General features: G+C 48.9%; 2 protein-coding genes across 6 annotated transcripts in view; both read left to right on the plus strand.

Annotated features, from left to right (window-relative positions):
• The window catches only part of Vha100-1 (V-type ATPase subunit a family protein Vha100-1), a 34,768-nt gene extending 29,492 nt beyond the window's left edge, over nucleotides 1-5,276 (plus strand). For all 3 annotated transcript variants that reach the window (XM_077706808.1, XM_077706810.1, XM_077706809.1), the window contains exons 17-19: nucleotides 1,261-1,528; nucleotides 3,784-3,955; nucleotides 4,848-5,276. In XM_077706808.1, coding sequence (XP_077562934.1) covers nucleotides 1,261-1,528; nucleotides 3,784-3,955; nucleotides 4,848-4,944 — 537 coding nt within the window. In that variant the 3' untranslated portion in view covers nucleotides 4,945-5,276. The remainder of the gene's footprint in view (nucleotides 1-1,260; nucleotides 1,529-3,783; nucleotides 3,956-4,847) is intronic.
• A 14,301-nt stretch (nucleotides 5,277-19,577) lies between these two features.
• Nucleotides 19,578-25,117, plus strand: part of LOC144178734 (neurexin-4-like) — a 50,869-nt gene continuing 45,329 nt past the window's right edge. For all 3 annotated transcript variants that reach the window (XM_077706813.1, XM_077706811.1, XM_077706814.1), the window contains exons 1-2: nucleotides 19,578-19,840; nucleotides 24,425-24,514. In XM_077706813.1, coding sequence (XP_077562939.1) covers nucleotides 19,777-19,840; nucleotides 24,425-24,514 — 154 coding nt within the window. In that variant the 5' untranslated portion in view covers nucleotides 19,578-19,776. The remainder of the gene's footprint in view (nucleotides 19,841-24,424; nucleotides 24,515-25,117) is intronic.

The raw sequence follows: 25,117 nt of genomic DNA on the forward strand, positions 1-25,117 counted from the left end.
AGGAGCAGCGTGCGGACAACACGAGCGCGCCAAATGCTCCGGGAAGCGAGAGTGGGAAAAGTTTGGTCACATGACTCTTGACATCAGGCCCTCCCCCTCTTTTCACTGCTCCCGGAGCAGCGCGAATGTTTCATTCGCGGAACGGAAGCACACATCCCCGTTACTCCCGTGTGCTGCTCTGGCTGCTCGCTGCACTTGCTCCTGTTCACCCAATGGAATTCGCTCTAAGTCTGGAAAATCATGGAAACAACTTGTGTCACGTTCAAAATACTCGCAGTAAGGCACTGCACGTGCCGCGCGGAAGACCAACCAGTGCAGGGCCGAGGCGCAGGGGCGACTTCCGTTGTTCTCAAGTTGTACCCAAGTATAGCCAAACTCTAATTTCTGTAGCTACTCCTGCTACAAAGGAGCCGGGCTGGGATGAATGAATTAAAGAAGCCATGAAAACAAAATACAGCCTTGGTCAACCTAATATAAATAGCCTTTGGTAAATCACTCAGCTCTGTTCCACCCTCAAAATGTGTTTTTTCTAACTGAAAAAGTTCAAGACATACTGGAAAGCCTTCAAATTTCGTGCTACTCAATTTAAAGAGTGATACAAAGAGGAAACGCTAAAAACATAGCTATCGGTGTGTTAAGTGCTTGTTAGCATTCAAATCGTACAATAAAATGGAACTAGGGGCCTGGCTACAATCTTGGTGGTGGCTTTAGTCAGTGGTTGCCAACCGGAGCCACCCACATTGGGTGAAGAAGCGGACCAGGAACAACCTTCACTATTGTTTCAGTTCTGCTGTGAACTGGAGCCTTCTGTGCCAAGTTTGGAATAGAAGCCTCTTTCCAAGATCAATTCAAAATAAGAAATGGTGATGAAGTGCACCGGAGTTTTTCCCAACTGAGGTGGATACGTAGACTCGCATTGAGGCATCTTTTGTTTTCCTCGTGGAGGACACTTTCCCTCTTAACCAGCAGCCTGTAAGTTTCCTCAAGGGTGAGCTTGGAAGCAGTGAGGCCTCAGCACTGAAGTCTTGCATTTGTGAACAAGCATGTGTGTGTACATACGTATGAACATACATATATGTGCATGTGAAAACATTACATATGCGTGTATTACAAACGTGTACCTATTACACACATCCATTTATTACATTGCATACATGTATGCACACACGTGTGGGCTGCATATGCCCACATTCTATGTCCTCGCCAATTCTTTCGAGGGGCGGAATGTTAGGCCTGCAAAGTTTCTCTCTCCCTCTGCAGGCTGGTGCCGGCAGCTCAGTTCGGCCCGACATGCCGGGCTACAAGGATGCGGAGGACGGTGCGGCGACCAACGCTGTGGCGGAGCCACCCAAGGCTGCCCCCTCTGGTGGTGGTGGAGGCCACGGTGGCCACGGTGACGACTCGGGCGAGTTCAACTTTGGCGACACCTTCATCAACCAGACCATCCACACGATTGAGTACTGCCTCGGCTCGGTGTCGCACACTGCCTCCTACCTCCGACTGTGGGCCCTCAGCCTGGCTCATGCCCGTGAGTTGGTGTCGCCACTAACGCTCTAACCTAGGGGTGTGCGAATATAAATTTTTTAATTTCGAAGCGAATTCGAATAATAAAAACAAAGTTCGAATCGAATCGAATATTTTTCGAATATTTTTCGAATACGAATACTTATGGTTTTTTGTAAAATTAAAGTTTTCACCATCTAGAGACACAAAAACAGCAACTTTAGTGCTCAACAAATCACACAAAGTATAATTAGGAATTACACAATACCTTTGCACTCAACAGGTTAAGGTCTGCACTCACTTAAATGTTAACATGGAGAAAGGTTAACTGCTCGACATGTTCGGGGAGCAGTGACAACCTCCTGCTCGTCACCACTTTACCAGATATCGAAAACAGCCGCGCACTTGAGACACTAGTAGCTGGCATGCCCGAGCCCGTGCACATTGCCGCACGCTGATACAGTAAAATCGTGATTATACTAATCTCGCGGGACTGCGAAAAATATTCGTATCATCCGAAATTCGTATGAACCAACACAGACCAAAAAATTTAGCGCTGAAAAAAGTTTTCGTTTATTTCTTTTCCTACTTTCGCGTGAAGAAATTTGTGATTTTTCTGCTTTTTCTAACCCCCGTGTCGCAAAGCAGTCCTTTCTGGAGCACATAAAGCTTCACGCTCGTCTCCTCACTCGGTGTGCCCAAGCCCAAGCTCGCTACACGCCGCAACCACGGTGTAAGGAGGAGCCAAGCGTGAACCGCATGGTGCAGTTTTACACGCGATTCGCTCGCCTCGGCTCTGCGAGTGCTGTATTTTCACGCCCACATCGACGATTTCGCGCCCGCGGTAGCGCCTACCTCGGTCAGAAAATGACGCGTACCACAGAACGCCACGGCAGAATGGAGGAGCCTGACTACTTGCGATGAGATCGAGACAGCCGCCTTGGCTCCGCCAGAGACAGTTAGGCTTAGCACCCCGGCAAATATTTTATGGGCGCTTTCACTAGCAGCGCGGATGATGTTTTATAGTACAGTTATCGCATGAATTATCAGCTCCTTTACCGCACAAGCAACTTCGTGTCTCCCTTGAGCCGCATTTTAAAGAGTGGTTAGAAGCGGTCGCTCGAGCGCCCGCGCCACTTCGCGGCTCGAGCCGACGCCATGTTGACGTCGCCGGCCGCGCCGCGCGCAGCGTGGGGGTGGTTTCGCGGCGGTGTCAGCGCGTTGGGCGTGCGCAAAGCGTTTTCGCGAGCAGAAAACAACAGCCCGGCCGTTTCTGGAGAAAGAGTGACAAACAGGGGAGCGAGAGCCGTCACTTGCTCGTTCAGCAGTCGGGTGCCTCGCCGGCTCGTTCGTACCTTCCGCCGGGCCGCGCAGGTCCGTTCGTAACAGCCTAAATTTTTCCCATTGCAAACGATGCAATTTCGCCGGGACTTTTCGGAAATTCGTATCATCCCGAAATTCGCACCCCCAGAATCGTATCAACGAGAGTCCACTGTAAACAAACACCAATACAGACACGCTCTGAATTTTTTTTTTTTTTTTTTTTTTTTTTTAGTTTTGGGTGGTTCGAATATTCCGAACAATAAAAGTGTCGTTCGAATCGAATCGAATACCAAAAAATTCGAATCGAATATTCGAAGTTTCGAATATTCGCACACCCCTACTCTAACCCTTTAGTGGAGCTCGCAGCCAGTCATTGGCTAGAAAACAGGCTGCCAGTAAGAGAGGGGTTTCTGCACAGGCACAAGTTTCTGGACGCACGAGCATTTATGAAGCCTCGTTAAAGATGCTGTAAAGCTTGTGGAATGCCCGATTTGTACAACTCTAATTTTCTTGACGGGTACTTCTACTGCCATTGGACCGTTTTTCTCAGGTGGTTCAGTTATTGCTGTGGGGTAAAGCAAAGGTAGTGGTGGCAGGCTAAGGGCGTTTTTCATGTTAGATTGGAGGTGGTTGCTGCTGCAGAAAAAACGAAATTGCAGTCTTGCTGCGAAATTGCCAAACAATTTTTATAGCTTGCCAATAGATGGTGAAACTCCCCCAATAATTTTTTTCAACCTGAGTCAACTCGGCAACATTAGGGAGTGAGTGCATGACGTTATACGAGTAAACTTCGATGTTTCAAGGAGTGGTTGCTGGTGGAGGTTGAAGACTTAATTGTAGCTACCAGGTCCTTTTACGCAATAGGTGGGTTCCGGCGGTGATGGGGACAGGTTTCTATATCGCACACAAAGGTTGTCCCGATGGCCCCGTGTTGAGTCCTTCGCGCAACTGTTGCAGAGCTGTCGGAGGTGCTGTGGAACATGGTGCTGAAGAACGGCCTGATGCCCATCAGCGTGGTAGGCGGCTTCATCATGTACATGACCTTTGCGGGCTGGGCGTTCCTCACGGTGGCCGTGCTGCTCATCATGGAGGGACTGTCCGCCTTTCTCCACGCCCTGCGTCTGCACTGGTAAAACACTCTTTCGCTCCCTTCTTTTCAAGGTGGCTCGCCATGGAAAATGTGCGTCTGCTGAGTCAGTTGTTTTGGGGGGGGGGGGGGACGAAATTTCGAGGCCAAAACTGTCTGCATTGCGTCATGTGGTGACTTTGGGAGAAAAAAAAATAAGAAAAAAAAAATTCCTACCATGAAGCGTGGCATCACATTCCCAGGTACTCTTTATTGTCTTTGTTGTGTCACGGCACGGGACATCCGAGATGTTTGGTAAAGTTTTTCAAGGATGCAGCCTTTGTGACTTCAGGCAGCAGTGAAAGCGGCTAGTGTGAGATGTCTGGTGCGCGACATATAGAAGTACCCAACAAACATGCTCACTTGTGTCCAAAGGGCCTTAGAAAGAATGAATTCTCCATGAAAATTTCCTAGTGAAATAGTGCATTCAGAGCCCCTGTGACACATGGTACCCAATGAGCAAAACTCACTAGCAGCTGGAGGAGGGTTGCAAGCTGGGCTAGTTAATTATTCTTGGATGAAACCAGCGCGAATTCAGACGAAGACAGAAGGAAGTAACCACAAGGACAGCCGCTGGACAGCAGCTGGAGCCAAGAACCATCTTCAGCCGGCGCTGTATTGTGCCTTTATTAATTACATCTGCATTTCATTGGCAGTCACAGAGTGCTGGCTATTGATTTTTAAATGCATTCATGCTACTAGTGTACACGGCTCCTGCACATGTGACACACACCTATGACCTGATAAGGGGAACCTGAAACAAGTTCACATAGAATGCATTTAGTCGCAGGCTTCGTAATAAGTTGGCTGTAGTGTACAGCTTGATCTAATTTTGCTGTTTTTTTGTGCACATGTTGCATTGATTGCTTCAACACTGCTCTTTTGAACCATGCAGGGTGGAATTCCAGAGCAAGTTCTACAGAGGAGAGGGCTACATGTTTGTGCCATTTGCATTTGACACCATCCTCGAGACGTCTGGGGCAGAAGACTAGGCGTGCATTCAGAGCTGCGTTAGTCAAGAAAATTAGCCAAGGCTGTGTGTGTAGTTGTGTAGCTGCTCCACTTGTGTTCTGTGATGTATGTGCTACTAGCCCAGGTGTCTTTTTGTTGCCAGCAAAGACATGCACACCCTTGAGTTCCTAGTAAATGCATTTAAAAAAGGAAACACCTGCAAGACTGACCCCTTGGTACCAGCGTAATCGGGACACCTCTGATAAAGGAAAACGCAAGGCTTTGCACCAAAGCTGTCTTCCTGAATCTCTGGTTTTGATAGTAGCGTTTTATTTTTATTTTTGCTTTGAAGTAAAAATTTTGTGGAATCATTTTCAAACGCCTCTTTTTTGTGCATGAATGTCCTGCTTGTACTTTGAGTTCATTTGATCTTGAAGTAGTAGTAATTGTGGGCTGAATGAGGCGGGGCTGTTTGATATGGGGAGCACTTGTGTAAGTTGTACTGGAGGAAGAATTTAATTTGGTTTAGCAGATCACAACCCACCTTTGACTTTTTCAAGTATGCGTATATGTACTTTTTCTGCATATACATTAAAAATTAAGATTGAGTAATTGGAATGAACCTATACCCCTCTATTACTGAAATGGAAATTGTAACTACTGGGTCTTGGCCCATTACTTCGTGGCTGGTGTGGGTTTTTACCATAGTTTAATACATAGATTTACGAAGTATTGCCTTGGCTTACTTTTTTTTTCCGAAAAAAGGCTTCCAAGGTTAGGGGTGGAGTTGCCCTTTACATAGTGCAGTCTTCCTGTGTGCACTAAATTTCAGCCAAGTTGCGGGAAGTGTTTCGGCCCGTGCACTCCACTGCAGCAATCCATAAAATGATTGTGAAGTGCATGACAAGTGCTGATGTCGCGCAGTGCACAGGTGTTTATTTATCTCCATCGAAAACAACACCACAATCTCATTCCACGGAAAATGTTTTTCTCAGATTTGGCATTAAAATGGATCTTTTTTTTGCCCCCTCTGCACTGCGAACACATCGCCACTTCTGTCGAGAAAAATTCTATAAGAGTCTTGTGCAGTGTAGGCTTTCACATTTGTTATTCCCACTCTGCAGCGATTTGTGCTTGACAAACATGCTGTGCTAGCAGCTGCTATTATGGGCTTGTTGTTCGCGGATTAATATTTTATTGCACATGCAATCAAAATACTGCATACGGACTATTTGCAGGCAAAACATTAATATAAGAGCGAGACATTAAACAGCCTAAACGAGATGGGGTGGTTCAGCTGCCAGTGGAATAGCAGACACCACCAAGTGCAGGTGTGGAAGCCATTCAGTTGCTATATAGCGCCTTCTCCCCCTCCTACCCCTGATGCTGTACAGCTCCCATTCACCTCCCCTCCTGCCTTTTCTACCCCTGACTCAATCCTACTTTCTTGTCCTCTCTCTTCCCTCAGCCTTTCTGTACTTGTCCTTCTACACTCCTCTCCCTTGTTATCTGCCTCTCTCCCTCCCCCTTTACCCTCCCCGATCTCCTTTACCTTTCGCCTCTGACCCTCTCCCCTCCTATTGCTGTCCTCCTTTCTATCCTCTCGATTCCCTTCTCTTCCTCTCGATCCTCCTGGCCTCACTCTCACATTTTCAATTTGCCTCACTAAATCGTCCACCTTTACCCCTCGCCATGAATATCAGCACTGGAGGCCACTTTGAAACGCCCCTAAGAAAAGCAAAAATTAGCAAAACAGGCAAGTCCAGTACACACAAGCTATCTCGAACTGGTTTATTTTGAATTAATGCTGTTTAAACAATTCGTTTTACTTTTTTCTCCTTTCATATTTTCGCTCTCCCGTGTATAACAGCAGAGCTGTTAATCTTTTAGTTCCGCAGTCGAGCATTACCAGAAAAAAAAAAAAATTAACTAAGACCAAGCGCACGTGAGCATGCCCCTCGTGAGGAGCGCCCGGTGTCGGCCAGCTCAACCTTCGCGAATACTCGGCTAGTGGGGGACAGCCTTGTTCAGCTCGGAAGATTACGTACAGCTGCAAGTAGTCCGGATGGCCGAAGCCATTGCCGGCTAGGGACCAAGGACTCCTGGCTGGTGGCTGAGGGGGAATGGGCGGGGACTCGTACCTCTCCTACTCCCAACCCCTTACCGGGCAACAATAAAAGTCTCTCTCTCTCTCTCTCTCTCTCTCTCTCTCTCTCTCTCTCTCTCTCTCTCTCTCTCTCTCTCTCTCTCTCTCTCTCTCTCTCACTCTCTCTCTCTCCAAGAGTGACTCAACTCGGCCCAGCGTTCAAGGCGTGGTCTCTCGCGTGCTGTTCTCGCCAGCTCACGTGCGTTCGCGCTACAGACGTCGAGTTCGCGAAGCCGGTTGCCGCGGGTTCTAGGCTCTAGCGCGTGCTACCCAAGCAACCACCGTACGTCCCTTGCGACTCTAGCGGTCATCCGTAGGACGTCCATTTCTGGGTCGATGGACGTACCATGTACGTCTCTGGGACATCCGGATTTAACACTTAAGTACGTCCAGTCTGACGTCTGAAATTAAATGTATTTTGAATGTTCAGCACACATTTCGAGAATCACATAACGAGAAGGTTATGTTCCTACAAGGAATACTACCAAACAGATAGGCATACATGGACACCGAACTTGCGCGACACGTTTCGTTAGCAGTTCTCAATTTCTATATATCCTTCCCCAAAGAGATCAACGGAGTTAGTGAGGTGCTCCAGAAAAGTAAAAAAAGTTAGGCTTAATTTTAGAAATGTGCGGATAAAACTTATAATATACAAGTCAGGGTGTTGATGTACAAAATCTTTTTTAATTGAAAAGCAAAGTAGCTTTTTCGTTTTTGCTTTTATATTCCATCAAGCCATTATTTAATGCTTCGTAGTAACTTTGTACGTCCACTGTCGGGTGTCATTCGGACTTGTACATCCGTTTGTGCAAGTCCACTGTACGTCCGAAAATGTACAACCAAACATGAACGTACAGTGGCCATCCAATTAAACTGGGCTGTGGATGTTGGGCTGTATTTCGGATATCCCAAGGACGTCCGTGCACGGTTGCTCGGGTAACGCGGTCCACTTTGGTAAAGATGTGAAGGGTGGCGGAAAAGACGATCCGGTCCTGCCAGTCCTGCATGGAAAACTTTCAGCGGCAAGTTTGGAAACCCATGTGAGGTGCAACAGCCGGGTATCCGACGAAGGGAGAGGGGCCGCCGTGGCTCTGCTGTTTCTCCCGCCTTGCGCCACTAATGCAAGCTGCACGATTTTTTTTTTTTTTTAGAATGGCGCTGAGACAGCGTACTGCTGGTTACTGGGTGCTCCTGGCGTTACTAAAGAGGCTGCTCCTAGTACGTCACGTGGTTTTTGCCATGTCTTGGTTGGCAGCAATATTTACCTGTGAACAAAATTGTAGGCTTACGAGGTGCCTATATTTCGAATAAAGCGAAGTTTTATGTAGTATGTAGAATATGTAGAACCGTTATGCAGAACCGTTTCGACGTGAACCGGTAACCGTTCTTAATGTTTTTTAGTTCAGTTCTGGTCCGAGTTCAGCGGGCTTAAGTATTAGCAGTTTGGGTTCAGTTCCGGGAAAAATGCCGGTCGGTTTGGTTCCGGTTCGACACCCCGATTCATTGTTAACGCAGCCATAAAGGCCACACACTCCAACAACAAAGGAACCTGCAGAAGTACGTGTAGATATGACAGCAACATGCGGTGAAAATCTGAATCAGCTGATTGCTGTGAAATTGCTACGGCTTCCTGCGTCAGCGGAAGGTTCATTTTTGGGTGTATCGCACGTGGCAATTTTCCCCTGGATATCTGGCGTTTTTTAACAGCAGAGCTGTTTAGGCCGACACAAATGCGTCTGGCGTAGCCGAGCGCACGTGAGCGCGTGCCTCGCGGCGAGCGCTCGACATCATCCAGGCTTGCGCGTGGGCTTACGCCACATGAGGAACTCCCGGGAACTCCCGCCTTCATCGTCGGCGTGAAAACGACCGGCGCGCCACGGTTCTGCCGCTCCGAAGACGATGACGATGAATCTGTCAAGCCATCCCTTCGCACTCCACACGTGGAGAGGACCACCGGACCAGCTGACGAAGAAGTGGAGGTCTACCGATTTGCCCCACGCGGCTGTGCCGTCGTAAGACTACTATGAAATGGATGACGATTGCTACTGAATAAAACATTGCACATACTTTAGTGGTATATACTTTACAGTGCCGTTCAAAACGGCTTTGCGCTGCTGGGGTCCGGCTGCTTCCTGTCTCCTGGGATCCGCTGTCAGTGTGGGGACAAGCTCGACCACCAGCTCTGCTGTTTCTCCAACCTTGCACCACCAGTTCAAGCTGCGCCAATTTTTTTTTTTAATTTTGGGAATTTTCGGCTCCGTCTGATGAAAAAGTATAGTAATTGCACTGTGCTTGGGAACATTTTCAGAACTGAATTTTGATCTCCAAGCGAACAACTCAACTCAAGACGACAACTCAACGTGTCGTCTCCCGCAAGCGCCAGCTAGCTAGGAACGGCCGGTCTACCGACCGGCGCGGCCTCCACCGGTCGACTCGTCTTGGTAGCCTTTCTCCGACGGTTCACCCCCTTCTTCCAGGCCTTTGCGGAGGGGGCGCGAGACCTCCGTCGGGGCCAAAGGCCGCGCGGCCTTTGTCAACTCTCATGCCGCAATTCTACACATGAGCGGAAAAGCACGCGTCCCCGCATGCGTCTCCGCCCCGAGAACCGGTTTGGCTGCCGGATGACCCGCCGCGTCGGCCACTCCCGCGCGCATCCAACCGGATCGCGTGGACGGACATGTGTCCCCCAAACCGTCGGCGTGTCCAGTCGCAGCGGCAGTGCTTGGTCCTGGGAGGGGCTGACGCCTGTCACCGCTGGTGGCGGTAATTATCGCCATTGTTCGCTGTTCCCTTCAGGTAGGGAGCTTTCTGGTGCAAAAACCGAAATTACTTTTTTTTCGTAACGGAACCTAATGATTTAGGCTGAAAACAAAACTTGATTTATGTGGCTTCCATATCAATTTTATCGTATTTTTAGTGTCAGGTAACGTCTGCAGTGGCAAAATTAAACACAGCTTTGGTTTCTTCCACCAGCCAAAAGCGGAAAGTAATACATTTATTTAAGGCAGAAAAAAAAAGGAGTGCTCAAATTAATGTGTAAAATGGAATTGTCCTGCCCATAACGGATCGTTTGGTAACCCGCAAGGACATTTGCCTGACGAAGTGTGGGTTGGGGGTGAGGATCGGATAAACCAGTGGTTCTCAAATGGGGGTCCAGGGACCCCAACGGGTCCGCAGAGAGGTCCGCATACCCATACCCCGCAAAAAATAAATAAGGAAAGAAAGAAAGAAAGAAATTGACGCAGCTTGCACTACTGGCGGCTGGAGAAACAGCAGAGCGGGGGTCGACCTAGCTTCTTCCGATTTCGCTAAGTTTGCCTATGCTTTTTTGCTATGTTCTTGCTAAGGTAGGCTAAGTGCTGAGGGGTGAGGCCAAATGTAGCCGGATTTTACAAGGTCGCTGCGGTCGGTCCCTCACACTGACAGCGGATCCCAAGGGAGAAGAAGCTAGGTCGACCCCCAGCTCCGCTGTTTCTCCAGCCTTGCACCACTAGTGAGAGCTGCGCCATTTTTTTTTTGCCTTTTAGAAGCCCAATAAAGACTATCACCTTAAAATGGTATAATAAGGGGTGCGCTTACGCATAGGCCCCTTGTGCTCACACTCCGATTATGATGATGATGATTGCTATTGGCTTCCCCTGTGTAGCGGGGTGATGACGTGTAATCTTACCAAAAATACTAATATTTTATACTCTTGCATACTAGCGCTGCTCTCAGGGCAGGCACAAAAAACCTATTAGGCACAACATACTTTTTTTTCCTGTTACAGGTTGTAACTGTCCTAGGCAATATTCGCCTCTCTGCTTTTCGTCCACCAGCATTCTAATCTTTTTTTCGTCGCCCGGACAGCCTTGAAGTTAACTTCCTCTGTGCTACCCTTAAATACTAGGGCTTCTTTCTGGAAGCCGAATATTTCCCTCGTATATTTGGATGGATACCCTCGCATTCTAACACGTGCCGCATTGTTTCTGTTTCTTTTCCGCAGACCACGCATACCCCATCATTTTATGAATACTTCCCCACAAAGCTCTTAGTTCGCAAGCAACCTGGTCTAGCATAAAAAAGCAAAGCACGCACGAAAGCCAGCTTCACTGTTATAATACGCTATCTGCGGTGGTGCACCCTTTACAGGCACCGCAGTTTTGTTTCTTGAGCCACCGGACCAAGCTCAAGCCCACTTCAGCCGCTCACTCAAATAAACGTACGTCTCTCTCTCTCTCTCTCTCTCTCTCTCTCTCTCTCTCTCTCTCTCTCTCTCTCTCTCTCTCTCTCTCTCTCTCTCTCTCTCTTGTGGGTTAACGTACGGGATAGCAGAGGACCCCGGCTAGCTTTGCTAGAGAACGCTACGCGCCGTACACTAGCCCTGCGGAATCCGAAGACTCACGTACGGGTTCGGGTACTCACATGCGGTAGACAGGCTCCGGAAATCCAAAATGAGGCTTTATTGCCTGGCAGATACAGGGCATATACCAGACAACACGACTATCGCTCGCGGGGAGACAGTGGCTCCTGTCGCTCGCTCAAGCCGCTGGGCTCAGACCTCGATATCCGTCGACATCACGGCCGCGGGAGCAGGGGAGGAATCCCGTGGCGACCGATCAGGGCAGAATCTCTCGGCAGAGTCCGTGGAGCCAACTGGGTTCACCATCATCGGGGCATTCGGCGTAGGCACAGCCGAGCCAACCGACTCCGACCAAATCGCCCAGTCGACTCCCCCGGCGGAGCGCTCGTTCGTCCCGCAGGTCAGCTCGGAGGGGAGAGGAGGTCTTCCCCAGGTCGGGGAGAGGGTGGCGCTAAGGAAGGTGACAAACTGGTCCTCCTTCCCTCGCTCCCTCGCACACACGTTCGTGGCGAGCCAACACCACCGCGTCGCGCGGGGTCATGAAGAGGACACGACCTACGTGACGCGCCGGCTACCCAAAATGGCGGCTCCCAGCTCGCGGAAACATGTGCAGGCGAGGCGTAGGAGAACACGGGCCCCCACTTTCTCTCTCTCTCTCTCTCTCTCTCTCTCTCTCTCTCTCTCTCTCTCTCTCTCTCTCTCTCGCTGAAGCTTAAACAGCGCTGTTAAAAATATTTTTTGGAACGTGCCCGCCTTCCAGTGTTTAATCCGGCCGTGACACACAGACAGTTCCACAACAATCCACATAATATCACACAAGCGTCCACATTCTTGACACTTCCCCCAACCAGTAACGGCTTTTGTAAAAAGCTGCAAATGTATACGACTATTGTACTTTTAAGCTGCTCGGTGATCTTCCGGGGCAGTATCGGCAAAAGACAGAGCCGCAATCGTAACCCCTCTGAGCACAGTAAATTGCCACATCAAAGAGTAATTCCCAAAGTCAGCCCCATGCACACGGCTTGTGGCCCTTTTGAAGATGGCGTACATTGCTTCGCACATGAACCTGTCGAAGCTGAAAATGAGTTGATGAAGCTCCAGGAAAACGCAGTGACGAAGGCAAGATTTGCCCCTGTCAGCGTCGAGGCACTTTGGTTGGAACTGGAGAGATGTTTCCCATCTCCATGGGACGGCTGTAAAGCTTCTGTTACAGTTTTCTACAACGTATGCACGTGAGCATGCTTTTCCAGGCTTGCACACCGAAACAAATTGAATTTTGCCGCAGATATGCAACTTCGTTTAAGTTAGACGGTGCCACGTATTCATGAACTGCCTAAAAGGGAGTAATGTGAAACCTCTGTAAATTATGGGGACTTGTTTCAGGGTCAAGTTGTGTTAATTTAGTGACAAATACCCTCTTTTTCCCGCTGGAAGGGGACCATGGTAAAGAATACTAGGATAGATCAACGTCTCCCCCCCCCCCCCAACCCCCACTCGTTGACCCCTAGAATTTTTTTGTGAACTCAACCCACGATATTCCGTATAAATTTCACCCACTCTTAAATTATTCTCATTTTTGTTCCACTGGCGAATTTGTGAGCACGACCTCCCCGCGTGTGATTGCGATTTTCCATGCGGCAGGAGCAACATTCTCATTTTTTAAATGCGGAGCATTTCTTAGGCTCGCCCGGTCCTCCGTCGTTGATGGCGGCGCCGTCCACACGCTCACTGCGCATGCGCAACTCTCCTCCTTACACCCACAGCGCCGCGATACTACACTATATAAAAAAGAAATAGTTAGCGGCGCCCGGTTTCGATCCCACGACTCTCTGGCCGCAATGGGAGGTACACGGTGCTCTTCCCACTACGCTACAAATCCGGGACAGGAGCAAGTGCTACGAACGCGCCTTATGTCCTTGACTCATTCAAACTACGTCAAGAAGCTACTGATACAACGAAGGCACGCGAAGCTGAACGTCAATGGAAACGACGAACTGAAACCTTTAGAGGGGGATCCTGAATTTCCCGTGGGAAAGCTGTGGCGGGAAGCGCCACGCGCCTTGCAGCTCAACCAGCCCCGTCCGCAGCGCCTCTGATGCTGATTGTGGCAGGATGCCCCTAGGGATTGGCCAGCCAAAGAATCCATCACGAGATAGGTTCGCGTTCAACCACCGTCGTCATCTTCCCGTAGGGGAACCGCCGAAGAAGAAGAAGAACGAGAAGACAAAGCTGCTCAACAACAACAACAACAACAACAACAACAACAAAGCTGCGAAGAGGAGGGCGTGTACATTGCTCTCAGCCGGTGCACCAATGTCAATAACCTTTACCTCACCAAAGCTGACGAATACTACCGATTCTACCACAGAGACAACATCGACAAGAACATGATGGACGAGTTTCGGCGCCTCGAGAACCACCGCCTACTCACCGTAACACAACAGCACTTGCGTGCCTTTGCCACCGGTGTGGACCCGGACGCGGAATTCCCTCTGGCGCTAGTAAAAACCAGATCACTCAACATAACGGCAACACAATGGAACCACACGAAACCGCCACGATGCTACCGGGTTCGAGCTCATCACAGATCCACAGCAACCGTCCCGCATCGGTACCTCCACCGCCCGAGACACCAACCCCGACCTCGCCTTTGTGTGTCTCCCCCACTGATCTGTCTCCCCAGCGGCAAGGCGTCCAAGTGGCGAAACACGGGGCATAGTCTCGGGAGCGACCATTACATCATAGAAGTGGAGGTCCCCATCACCAACAAGAATACACACAAGCACAAGTTAACCGATTGGAATGCCTTCCGCCGAATCGACACCGACTCGACCATCGAAGATATCGAGCAATGGACCACGAAGATGGTGGAGGCCAGCAAACAAGTCACAAAGGAGATTGAAACCGACGAACATATCCATGTCATGGACCCTAAACTGGCCCATATGATCGAGGCCAGAGGATCCCTGCAAAGACGATGGAAGAGACAGCGACATCTACGAAGCCTGCGCAAGCGGATAGCGCACCTCGGCCGAGAGATCGAGAAGTACAGTCGTTAGCTATGCGCTCAACAATGGCACGCCATATGCAACGAGCCCTACAGACAGCCGCACGCCAGCAAGACGTGGAAGCTCCTCCGGCACCTGCAAGACGAGACGCAAAGCAAGGCCTATCAACATCACAGACTTGCCCAGATCGTCTACAAGGCAACCAAGACGCACGGTACTGAAAAGCTAGCCAAGCTACTCAATGAACAATACCTGCCTGCCACCCCTAACACTGGCCACCCACATTATAGAGGAACGGCAAACCCCGAACTCGATAAAGACATAGAAGAATGGGAGGTCCGCAGAGCGGCGCAGGAACTGAACTGCAGATCGGCTGCTGGTCCGGACGCCATAAGCAACAAGATTCTAAGAAACATGAACGACACGGCAATCAAAGCCCTAACGATGTACTACAACAAATGCTGGCGCTCGGGTGATCTCCCAAAACAATGGAAGACAGCCCGTACAATACTGATCCCAAAACCGAACAAGCCAGCCAGCATACAGAACTTACGGCCCATGTCCCTCACATCATGTGCAGGGAAGGTGCTGGAACATGTCCTGAACAATCGGTGGCAAGACTACCTGGAAGAGAACGACATATACCCCGACACCATGCTGGGATTTAGAGCAAAGCTCTGCACACAGGAAACTCCCAGCAAGGTTGACTGCAAGGCGATCCTAGGCTTAACTTGAAAAGAGCTTTCGACAACGTCCGTCACTCCGCCATCCTGGAACAGGTCAACAGACTTGGTCTAGGAGAGCGGACGTATAACTACATACGAGCCTTCCTGTCACACAGGACGTCCAGCATCCAAATAGGGCAATTACAGTTCGAAGACCGAAAGCTGAGCAGCATAGGCACGCCACAGGGGTCGGTCATCTCCCCACTACTATTCAACTTAGTAATGATACCGGTGGCCGAAAGGCTAGCCCAGCTGCCGGACCTACGACACACCATATATGCAGACGACCTGACGCTGTGGGTAACAGGAGGCTCGGACGGACACATCGAGGAGACGTTGCAGCAGGCAATACATACCGTCGAAACCAGCCTCCACGGCACGGTGCTACACTGCTCACCTCAAAAATCGGAGCTTTTGATCATACCACCCTCCGGCCACCGAAGAAAGAAGGGAGAACAAGAAGCACACAGAAACATCAACCTATACACCAAAGACGGAACCACCATCCCGCACGTCAATACCATCAGAGTATTAGGCCTACACATGGACGCAGGCAACGGTAATCACACGGCGCTCGAAAAGCTGCTAACGAAAATAGGCATCACCACCCGCCCCATAAAGAGAATTTCGACGCGGCGTGACGGCATGCGGGAAGCCAACCTCCTGCGACTACTGCAGTCGTTTGTGGTGAGCCACGTATCGTACCGTGGGCTCTTTCCACCGATGGCTGCAGTACGAGCGGGATAGGATTAACGCAGCCATAAGGAATGCATACAGAACGGCCCTTGGACTCCTGCCATGTACTAGCAACCAGGCCTTGGCGTCCTTGGGAGTCCATAATACTCTCGAAGAGATGCTCAGCGTACAGCGCAGATACAACGACTACAGAACACCAGGACTGGCCGGAAGATTCTACAGCGTGCGGGCCTCAGCCCGACAACAACTAGAGAAGAAGAAAAGGCTGACATGCAAAGAAAGAAGCTGCCGGCTATCATTAGTAGACAGCTGGTGATCTCGCCGCTCCCGCGCAACATGCATCCGCAGAGGGACAAAGAGCGCAGACAGGCCAGGGCCAGAGCGCTGGCGGATACCTACGAAAACGACCGCACGGCTATGTACGTCGACGTCGCTCAGATGCCGGAAAGACCACAGCACTTCGTGGCAGTGGTAATTCGCGCTGCGGACGGAAACACAGTCAACGCCTGCAGCCTCCAAGCCACCAATGCCGAGCAGGCGGAAGAGGCCGCTATCGCCCTAGCTCTGTGCGGCGGCGACGAGGCCCGAACGGTACTGAGCGACTCGCAAATGGCAATCACCAACTACTCTAGAGGCAAGGTGGGAATGGTGGCAGCCCGCATCCTCCCCGAGCACAAAGAGACCACAACGCACATAAGGTGGTTCCCGGCTCATGTAGGACCCATCGCCGGGGGTGTTGCCAACCGCAACGAGGCGGGCCCGGTTGATTGCGTCATCAATTATATTTTCTGGGTAATTTTGATTCAGAAGGATGTTCTTTAGATTTTGCGAGTTTCTGTCAAATTCTTGGGCATCAGAACAGATTCGGCGGTATATCCTATGTATTCTTTTCTCCCTATCCTCCCCCTCCCCCCCTACACCAGCAGGCGTTCCGGTGTCCGCCCCCTAGGCGAGACAAATTACGCCTGTTGGTGGCTTTTCCTTTTCCTAAGTACAATAAATACATACATACATACATCTGTATGCCTGCGAGTATGGTATTCCAACTTTGCAATGTCGTGGGTGGTTGCTGTCAAAATGCAGGAACTGTTGGCGATCCGTGGGTTTTTTGTAGACGGTGGTCGCGAGGGAGTTGCCATGTACCTGAAGGGTTACATCCAAAAAGTTGATAGTATCTTGAGATATGTCGTGGGTGAACTTGATTGATTGATGGAGGCAGTTAAATTTTGAAATGAAGTCGAGAAGGCTCGCTTTGTCGTGGTTCCATATCATGAATATGTCATCTAGAAAACGCCTGTAAAACAGTGGTTTCTTTTCTTGCTTCTCAATGAAAGGAGTTTCCAATGATGCCATAAAAATATTGGCGTGATTTGGAGCCATCTTGGTTCCCATCGCCGTGCCACTGATCTGAAGGAAGTGCTTTTCGTTGAATTCGAAGTGGTTATAATTTAGTACAATGGTTAGAAGCGTTGCGAGAGTTTCGCTCTCTATGTCTATTGATGGGTTGTTTGAGCCAGTAAATGCTGCCACGGTCGCTGCGATGCCTTCCGAGTGGGGAATATTTGTGTACAATGAACAGACGTCCAGCGTCACATATATATATAGTTCGTAAGGATAATTCCTCAGCCTTCGTAACATTGTACTTAATGATCAGTTAGCTCCTAAGGATAAGCCCTCAGCCTTGGTAACATGCATCGAATGGTAAATTTATTTCTGGGGTTCTTCGCCCCGAGCGCCAAGGACGCAAGCGGTGAACGGTCCCTTCCCTGGCGTCCATTTTCTACCTGTGGGATTCGCTCGTGCACGGAATCGATGAGAAATTCAGAAAAAAAAGGCTTGTTTTTATCCGCTGCCGCCGACAGCGTACTGCCCACCAGTTATTTACCCAGGGATTTATACCCCCCCTAACCCCCCCCCCCCCCCGCCCCGCAGGAATTTGACACCGCCCCCCCCCCCCACAAAAAAAATCCCACGATGAGAACCAGGCCCAGGGATTTATACACACACCCCAGCAGTTTTTCGCCCCCTCCCCCCCCCCCCCCCCTCCACAAATTCGAAATTTTCGATAAACCCCTGTATTTTTTACCTTTCCACCAAAACGCTTCAAGCCCCCAAAGCTACTTCCCGCTGCTTTAAAGCCGCAGGTAGAGGGTAACCTAGGAAGAGTTATGGGAGGAACTCATGCCAAGTATAACTATCCGGACAAAGTCTATTCTTCCGGCTCACATAGACGAAACGAAAATGACGTGCTTCGACCTCGACTGATTCGGCCAAACATTTTCAAAGAGCGGACTATCGATTGATTGATTGTAGGGTTTAACGCGCCGACGCAACGCAGGCGATGAGGCGCGCCGTATTGGAGGGCTCCGGATTAATTTTGACCACCTGGGGATCTTTAACTTGTGCCGAAATCTTGTACACACGGGCGTTTTTGCTTTTCGCCTCCATCAGAAAAGCGGCCGCCGCGGCCGGGAATCGAACCCACGACCTCGTGCTCAGCAGCGCAACGCCTTAGCCACTGAGCCACCGTGGCGGGTAAAGAGCGGACTATCACGTCGCGCGTCTAGCGCCGTCAGCAACAGAGAATCCCCGTTGCTGACGACGCTAGACGCGCGGATCAAAGACTGCGGTCTCACGGGCACGGCCGCTGGATGAGAGCGCTTTCATCCAGAGGCCGTTTCGCGGGCCTCGAACGATACGGGTCAACGCCACGCGAAACTCTACCGGCTGCCTGGGAAATCTCCTGATTACGAACGTCTCGCAGCGAATGCGACGACGCAGTGTCTAGACCTTCATTCCGCCACACTGGACGTCACTCGCTAGATTTTTCTTCCTCTCTCTGCAATATACCTACCTTAACTTTTCGATGGATTCACTCCTCGCAAACCCCCAAAACGATTCCAAGACGGTTAAAGAACGTTGGCGGAGCCAACCACATTTGTCCGATTTATCAAAATTGAGATTTGGTGCTTTCATTGCCATTTCCAAAGCAGTTCGCAGATGTTTCAATTTTATCATGTCTCCAGCATATGTGTTACGTGCAAAAAAGCTTCTATGTACTAAACCCTCGTTGTAACAAAATCGTTTTATTTTCTTTATTCAGACTCCTTTCTAGTTCCCACTGCATAGAGAGCAAGTCATATCCGCCAATAACGAAGCATCGTTTATAGCGAAGCCAGTTTTCTTTACCAAGGACTTCGTTATGACGCGGATTTATTGTACATGTCTTTTACGTCAACAGTTTCGTTGCTAGTCTTCGTTGCTTGTACAATTTTTTTCTATTTTCTGTCATGTTTTCGTTTGCAGTCTTGCATGTGTTAATGTTTTTTTGGCATTGCCGAAGTTGCCACGTGCCATATTAGTACTCCCCCCCCCCCCTCACGAAATATATACTCGTTCGACGCTATAAATAAATTTAAAGCAACAACATTCCAATATATTGCTGTGCGCAGATGAACATCTACACAACACACATCAGCGCGAAAAGTGCGCGAAGACTTAGAAGGCGCACGGAGCAGGCGCTGTTTCTTCTAAGTCTTCGTCCACTTTTCGCGCTTACCAACTTTCCCTACAGCATATTCTCCTTCATATAAACCCGCATACGGGCAACTTAGGTCACGTAAGCATTTCCAAACGGGTATAAACGTTGGACCGCAGTTGACCACGCTGCTGCAATGTACAACGTTAGGAAACATCGCAGAAGCCACGTAGAAAAGAAGCGTTCTTTCCTCCATTGCAGAAACGTTGCGGCAGCTGGGGGAGTGGGTGCGGCCGACGGAGAGAGCATAGTCAGCGGTGGGCGGCCCTGGGATATCAGCGGGGCCCCGAAGATTTTTCCTCCGAACAGGGTCCACTGTCGTCGGCGCTCGTACGTTCCTCCGCGTTGTAAACAAATCTTTACGTGCCGATTTAAAAATGCTCCAGCTCTAGCATATTACCTCAGACATTTGGCGATGACTCGAATGTTGTATTTGCCTTTCGTGTTGCTTCTGTTCCAAGCCGTCACTCCGTGCTTTGGTAAGCTTTTCTCCGCATTTTGTGCTTCGCGCCTTTATGGGCGAACACGTCTTTTTCGGTTATTCGCCGCGAGCTCGACATGTAGGTGGCGACAGCGTCGCGCTGCTAGTGTGGATGCTCCGCTGAGCGGCCCGTAAGAATGCACACTGTGGGTGCGCTTCGTGCCTTTTTCCCGCCGTATGTGCGCACGAAAGGTGCAAACAAGAGTGGTATGCTGTAGTTCGGTTCCTCAACGTTCAATGTATAGCATGGAAGCGGCAGTCAGTCTTCATTACTACGCCAAAAAAAGCGACGACTCATCGGGAATCTCAGAATGGCCGTAATTGTGACAATGAACTTGTACGCTGTGGCTCGTAGCAAGCTCGATCTTGCAAGACTATGGCTTTGAGCCTTCAATAAAAGCATAAATAGAAACAAATCAGAAAGCCTCGATCTCTGAAATTCAGTTTACAACGGCAATCTCAATCGCTTTCACTGGTAGCATGACGCATTCTTGCATTGTGGGATGCCCTGAAATGGTAACACCACCTACCTTCCCCGACATTCTTTCTAAGAGCTTACGTAATTTTTTTGTGTTCAAAAGGCAACATAAAATTACTGAATTTTGATCAGCGCAGATATAAATGTAACCGCTCTAACGGGTCTTTTAAATGAAATTTTAACGACTCTGAAGGAGGGTTTGATGAACAACGGTTTCGGATAACTTATTTACGGCTTTCGTCGGAAGTGAACTTGCGAATTAAATTGTCAACGCACGCAGTACAATCAACATCTCATGTTTAGCTAGGTTTTCGCAAAGTGACAAGCAGGTTTACAGTGTACAAACCAAGCTTCTGGGACCCCACAGTGAGCACAAATTTTCTGTTACGGCTGCTCTGTTGACCATTTGCGTTCCTTTTAAAATCTAACAGGTGCCTGCAACAGCGAGATGTGTTTGCATTCTTGCGTATAAGGTCGCTTACGAGCCCTAAAGATGGCAATAAAGGAAGTTGCGCTGTTGCAGATGTAGTAAAACATTTCGTTTTTATTTCTCGTTGCGAATCAGCGCAACGGGTTCCCGGTAACTACTTTGTTTTGTAAACTGAATAACGCCTTTTTCTTGGGATTTAATTATTGAGGATTGGTTAAAAAATGAAATTCTGTGTGCATTTAGTCTTTTTTCGGGAAGGGGGGGGGGGGGGGGTCCTGCCAACGTTGCAAGAGCAGCGAGAAGAGAACGCATGTAACGCGAAAATCCAAACTATGGTTATCAGTATTACCAGAGTCTGGTATTACTTACAACAGACAACCGAAACTACACTAGGCGTCGTGTTCTGTAGCGGTGAAAAAGCAGTACGTATTTTCAAAACTGATTAACCCCCCTTTGGTCCGGGATTGTCCAGGAATTGTGGCTCGCCTTTTTCAAAATTGTATTGAAAGCAAGCAATGTGGGAAACAATTAAAAAAAACAGCGAGTCATGGCACAAACCCCTCACACATGTGGGCAAGAACGTGCATTATATTACGCGTTTTCTCCTCTTTCTTTAAACTTAGGTCCACCTTAAGAGGTTAAGACGTGACCATAGTCGGCATTTGGTTATGCTGAGTGAGACACGTTTCTCGACAAGGTGATTCATGTCGGATTTGAAAATGATATATAATGCCACACGAAATGCCACATGACAGACGCAAACTCACAACTGCTTAATTTTACTGAAAAATCCCCCCTAAATACTCTTGCGCATCCATAGAAACGTATTTTAAATAATACGTAAAATTAGCAACTCGATACAGTTGAATAAATGTTTATTCCTCCTCCTCAGTATAAACAACGACTGTCCAAAAATGGTATTTATTTTAGAAAAGGTACGGGAAGGACACGATCACACAGGCGCTTGCGGGTGTAAAATACGTGGACGGTAATGTATGGGCGATAGCGCACGGGTCGTGTGCAGTGTAAATGTTTTTGTTTGTTTCTTCTTTCTACCAGGACACAGCGCAATTTTACAAGGGTGTGGAATTTGCACGCGTATGCACAGGTCTTGTCGCTTCTTACCCGTTTCGCGTACTAAACTTTGATCCTTTAAATAATCACCACGCCACCTTCAAAAAGCACCCTTCGACGCTCCCGAAACGGCAGACGACTGCACTCAACAATAAGAAAATTGCGATGTGTGGAAGCAATGTTTATAACACGTTTCACACTCAAGCGGTGACCAGGGCGAAGATGTTTCGTGGAATTAAACCAGCGCATTAACCCGCAACGGCCGCTGATTATTGCGTTTCTACGGGAAATGCGCAAGCAGAGGTAACTATAGGTCTCTTCGATTTGGCCTGCACTTTCTGCATGAGTTCAGGATGAGTTCAGCCAGTTCAGCGCAGGCGCCGCCACTGCAGAACCGGTCCTGCACTTTTGTCGTCTGCTTCTGCACCTCCTCCCTGGGAGGTGCAGGGAAAGCGTGGACTCATCCTGCACTCTCTGCACCGTCGGTAAATCGAAGAGAAAAGTGCAGGCGCCGCGCGCTGCACCCGAAAATCGAAGAGACGAGTGCTGCACTACCTGAATGAGTGCAGCGAGTGCAGTAAAATCGAAGAGACCTTATGTCATTGCTTACTTTCAAACGAGCACACATATTGGTTGTTTTGTCATGTGCAGCACGCGTCTTGCGCCGCACGTAACGTGAAAAAGCAGACGACGCGAGAGCGCCATCCACACTAGGAGCGGTTCCTCCCGCCGCCGCCAGGGGCCGACTCTGTTCGCGCTCGGGGCGAATAGTTGGCTCGGTTGGCCCGCCCCTCTTTTTCTCTGCTAGCTTTTGGAGGGATCATTACCGTGTTTGAACAACCTAATGTCTGACATTTAAAAAAAAAAAAAAAACATTGAGCATATTTGCACATTTTAGAGTCGCCGTATAAAATTACTCGATGACCGGCACGTGATAAATCTAACGAATTTCGAGCAAGTGACATTTGGTGCTGACATTAGGAGATCGACTGAGTTCTGGGAACCCATTCGCTTCTGAGCCATTGAGTTTCATATGTGAACCAATCTTGGTGGGTGAACATGGAGGAAAACTACTACGGCATAAAGTAATGTATGTTCTGAATAAAATTAGTATAAAGCATGTATGTTCCGAATAAAATGAGTAGCCTCTACGGCCGCAATGCAAGAGAGAGAGAGAGAGAGAGAGAGAGAGAGAGAGAGAGAGAGAGAGAGAGAGAGAGAGAGAGAGAGAGAGAGAGAGAGAGAGAGAGAGAATACATTTATTGAGCGTCTAAATTGGGAGTGGTTCCTTATTCACTGGAGCCCATATGATGTCATGGCCGCCTGCGCCCGGTCGACCAGCGCTAGCTGGGTCGCCAGGGAGGATTTGGACAAAGAGTGGGTGGGAGGATGGAGGAGGGGTGGATTTTCTGAGCTGAAGTCGCACTCCCCAATTATGTGGCGGAGTGAGTCCTCTTGCATTGCTTCCACGGACATCACTGAAGCAATGCAAGGGGACTTGACTTAAAAACTGACCGCAATTGTGTATTTCCTCAGGAGTAGTGTTTTTCATACCCAATGTGCGTGACATGGTTCAAAGAGCCGCGCCTCGTGATGCTTGCAGCAGTCGCCTTTTCCACAGCAAAAGCCACGCGCAATCGGTTGGTTGATACCAAAAAAAATGGCTCGTACCCACTCAGGGGGATTGGCCAGGAAATGGGTGCTAACTGAGAGAAGAGGAAAAACTGGAATTTGGATTAAAAGAAGTAAAGCGAATAAATACAGGGAAAAGGTGAGTATAAACGGGAATAAAAATATGATAAGTAAACTGCCAGAAAATGAGGTGCGGTAGCAGATAGAGCTCACCAACTACAAAAGCAAGCTGTTATACTTCGCGTTCGGTTTCCTTCTACAACTTCTACCTACTTCTACGCTTCTACTTATTATTCAGCCGGCTGCAACCCAAACTTGTCTTGGCTTGCGATGTCGATTTTGATTATAATGGTAAATTACTTTTCTTAACGCGGAAAGAAATGATTGAATTTTTAAATACAAATGTTTAATAAACGATGTGGACTTGTTTAGCTTAACATATTACGCTACTTTAAGCACAGTTACTCAATATCCAGTAACTCTGACTTTAAGTTCATCATTGTCACTGCTATCATCATCGGCTTTTTGTTGCTGTGTAGACGCGCGCGGCCAAATCGAATTGAGCGAATGTTGATCGATCAGTAAAACGAGTAAAACCATGTATATAAACCAAGTTTTGCGCCTGCGTGTGGTTGTGACTGGAGACCAACAGTTTAAGCACGGTGGCACACTGTGCTACAAAACCTTGTCCTGCGTGCTGGTTAGGGCATGTTCTTGCTGTCGGCCGTGGATGGAGGTCAGACTTTGGCAAGAGACTTGGCATGCTTGTACAAGGCCTTTGTTCTCAAACTTATACAGTGCGATAATTTATTCACAAAGAATGAAACCCCGGCCATATTTAGTGGACGGCTTTGTAACTGCTGCTCAGTGCCAGGTGACTTGAAAAAAATGTTTGCACGTACTGATTACCTAAAATGCTTAGTAGGTTCGTGCCAGTGTATTGACGGTTACGTTTCTCTTTGCTATAGGTTGCGATGAAGCATTGGCCGGGAATGCCGCGTTATCAGCTTCCACCACGTTATACCCTGACACGGGAGCAGAAAGAGCACGTCTGGGCAGTAAGCGTTTTTGCACGTTGGCAAACACCTCGCCTTCCACTTCGTGTTTCTCTGACTGGGTGCCGTGAGTTGCATGTTCTGGAATGCCACTCAACGACACCAGCTCTGCAAATAAAATCAGACACTTATTTCCGTAAACAGTCTGTAGTAACGGCAGTGTATGATCAAGCCCCTTTGTCAAGTTCAAAAGTTGTTACTTACCCCCCCCCCTCCCCTAAAAAAATGCGTTCAGTGGCTTCATTCAGCTCACTGTCAGAGCAAAAATATTGCTATGGCATCAGTGCATCTTCCATGTTTGCGCACCACATACATGGTGGTATGTTTTACACTTATCTGATTCTTCTATCTTGGAGGGAACTGAGAAAGCTGGAAGTGACTAGTTCACCAGAAAGATTTGGGGCTAGCCTTGCTAGCCTTGTGCAGGATAGGAAGGAAGGAAAAAACATTGGGAAATGTCTGCTGCAAGCTTTCAGGAAATGTGTGTGGAAAGGTTGGCCTTATTCAACTGTTAAAGCAGCAGCTTTTTGTAAACAGTGTAGGAAGCGATTAAAATGAGATGATTGTCGCCCCACTTCTGGATTGAGTGCCTCTATTCATAAGGCA

The sequence above is a fragment of the Haemaphysalis longicornis genome, unplaced genomic scaffold (genome assembly GCF_048455015.1).
Source record: "Haemaphysalis longicornis isolate Haplotype H1 unplaced genomic scaffold, Haemaphysalis longicornis Haplotype H1 scaffold_4, whole genome shotgun sequence".
Taxonomy (NCBI): Eukaryota; Metazoa; Arthropoda; class Arachnida; order Ixodida; family Ixodidae; genus Haemaphysalis; species Haemaphysalis longicornis.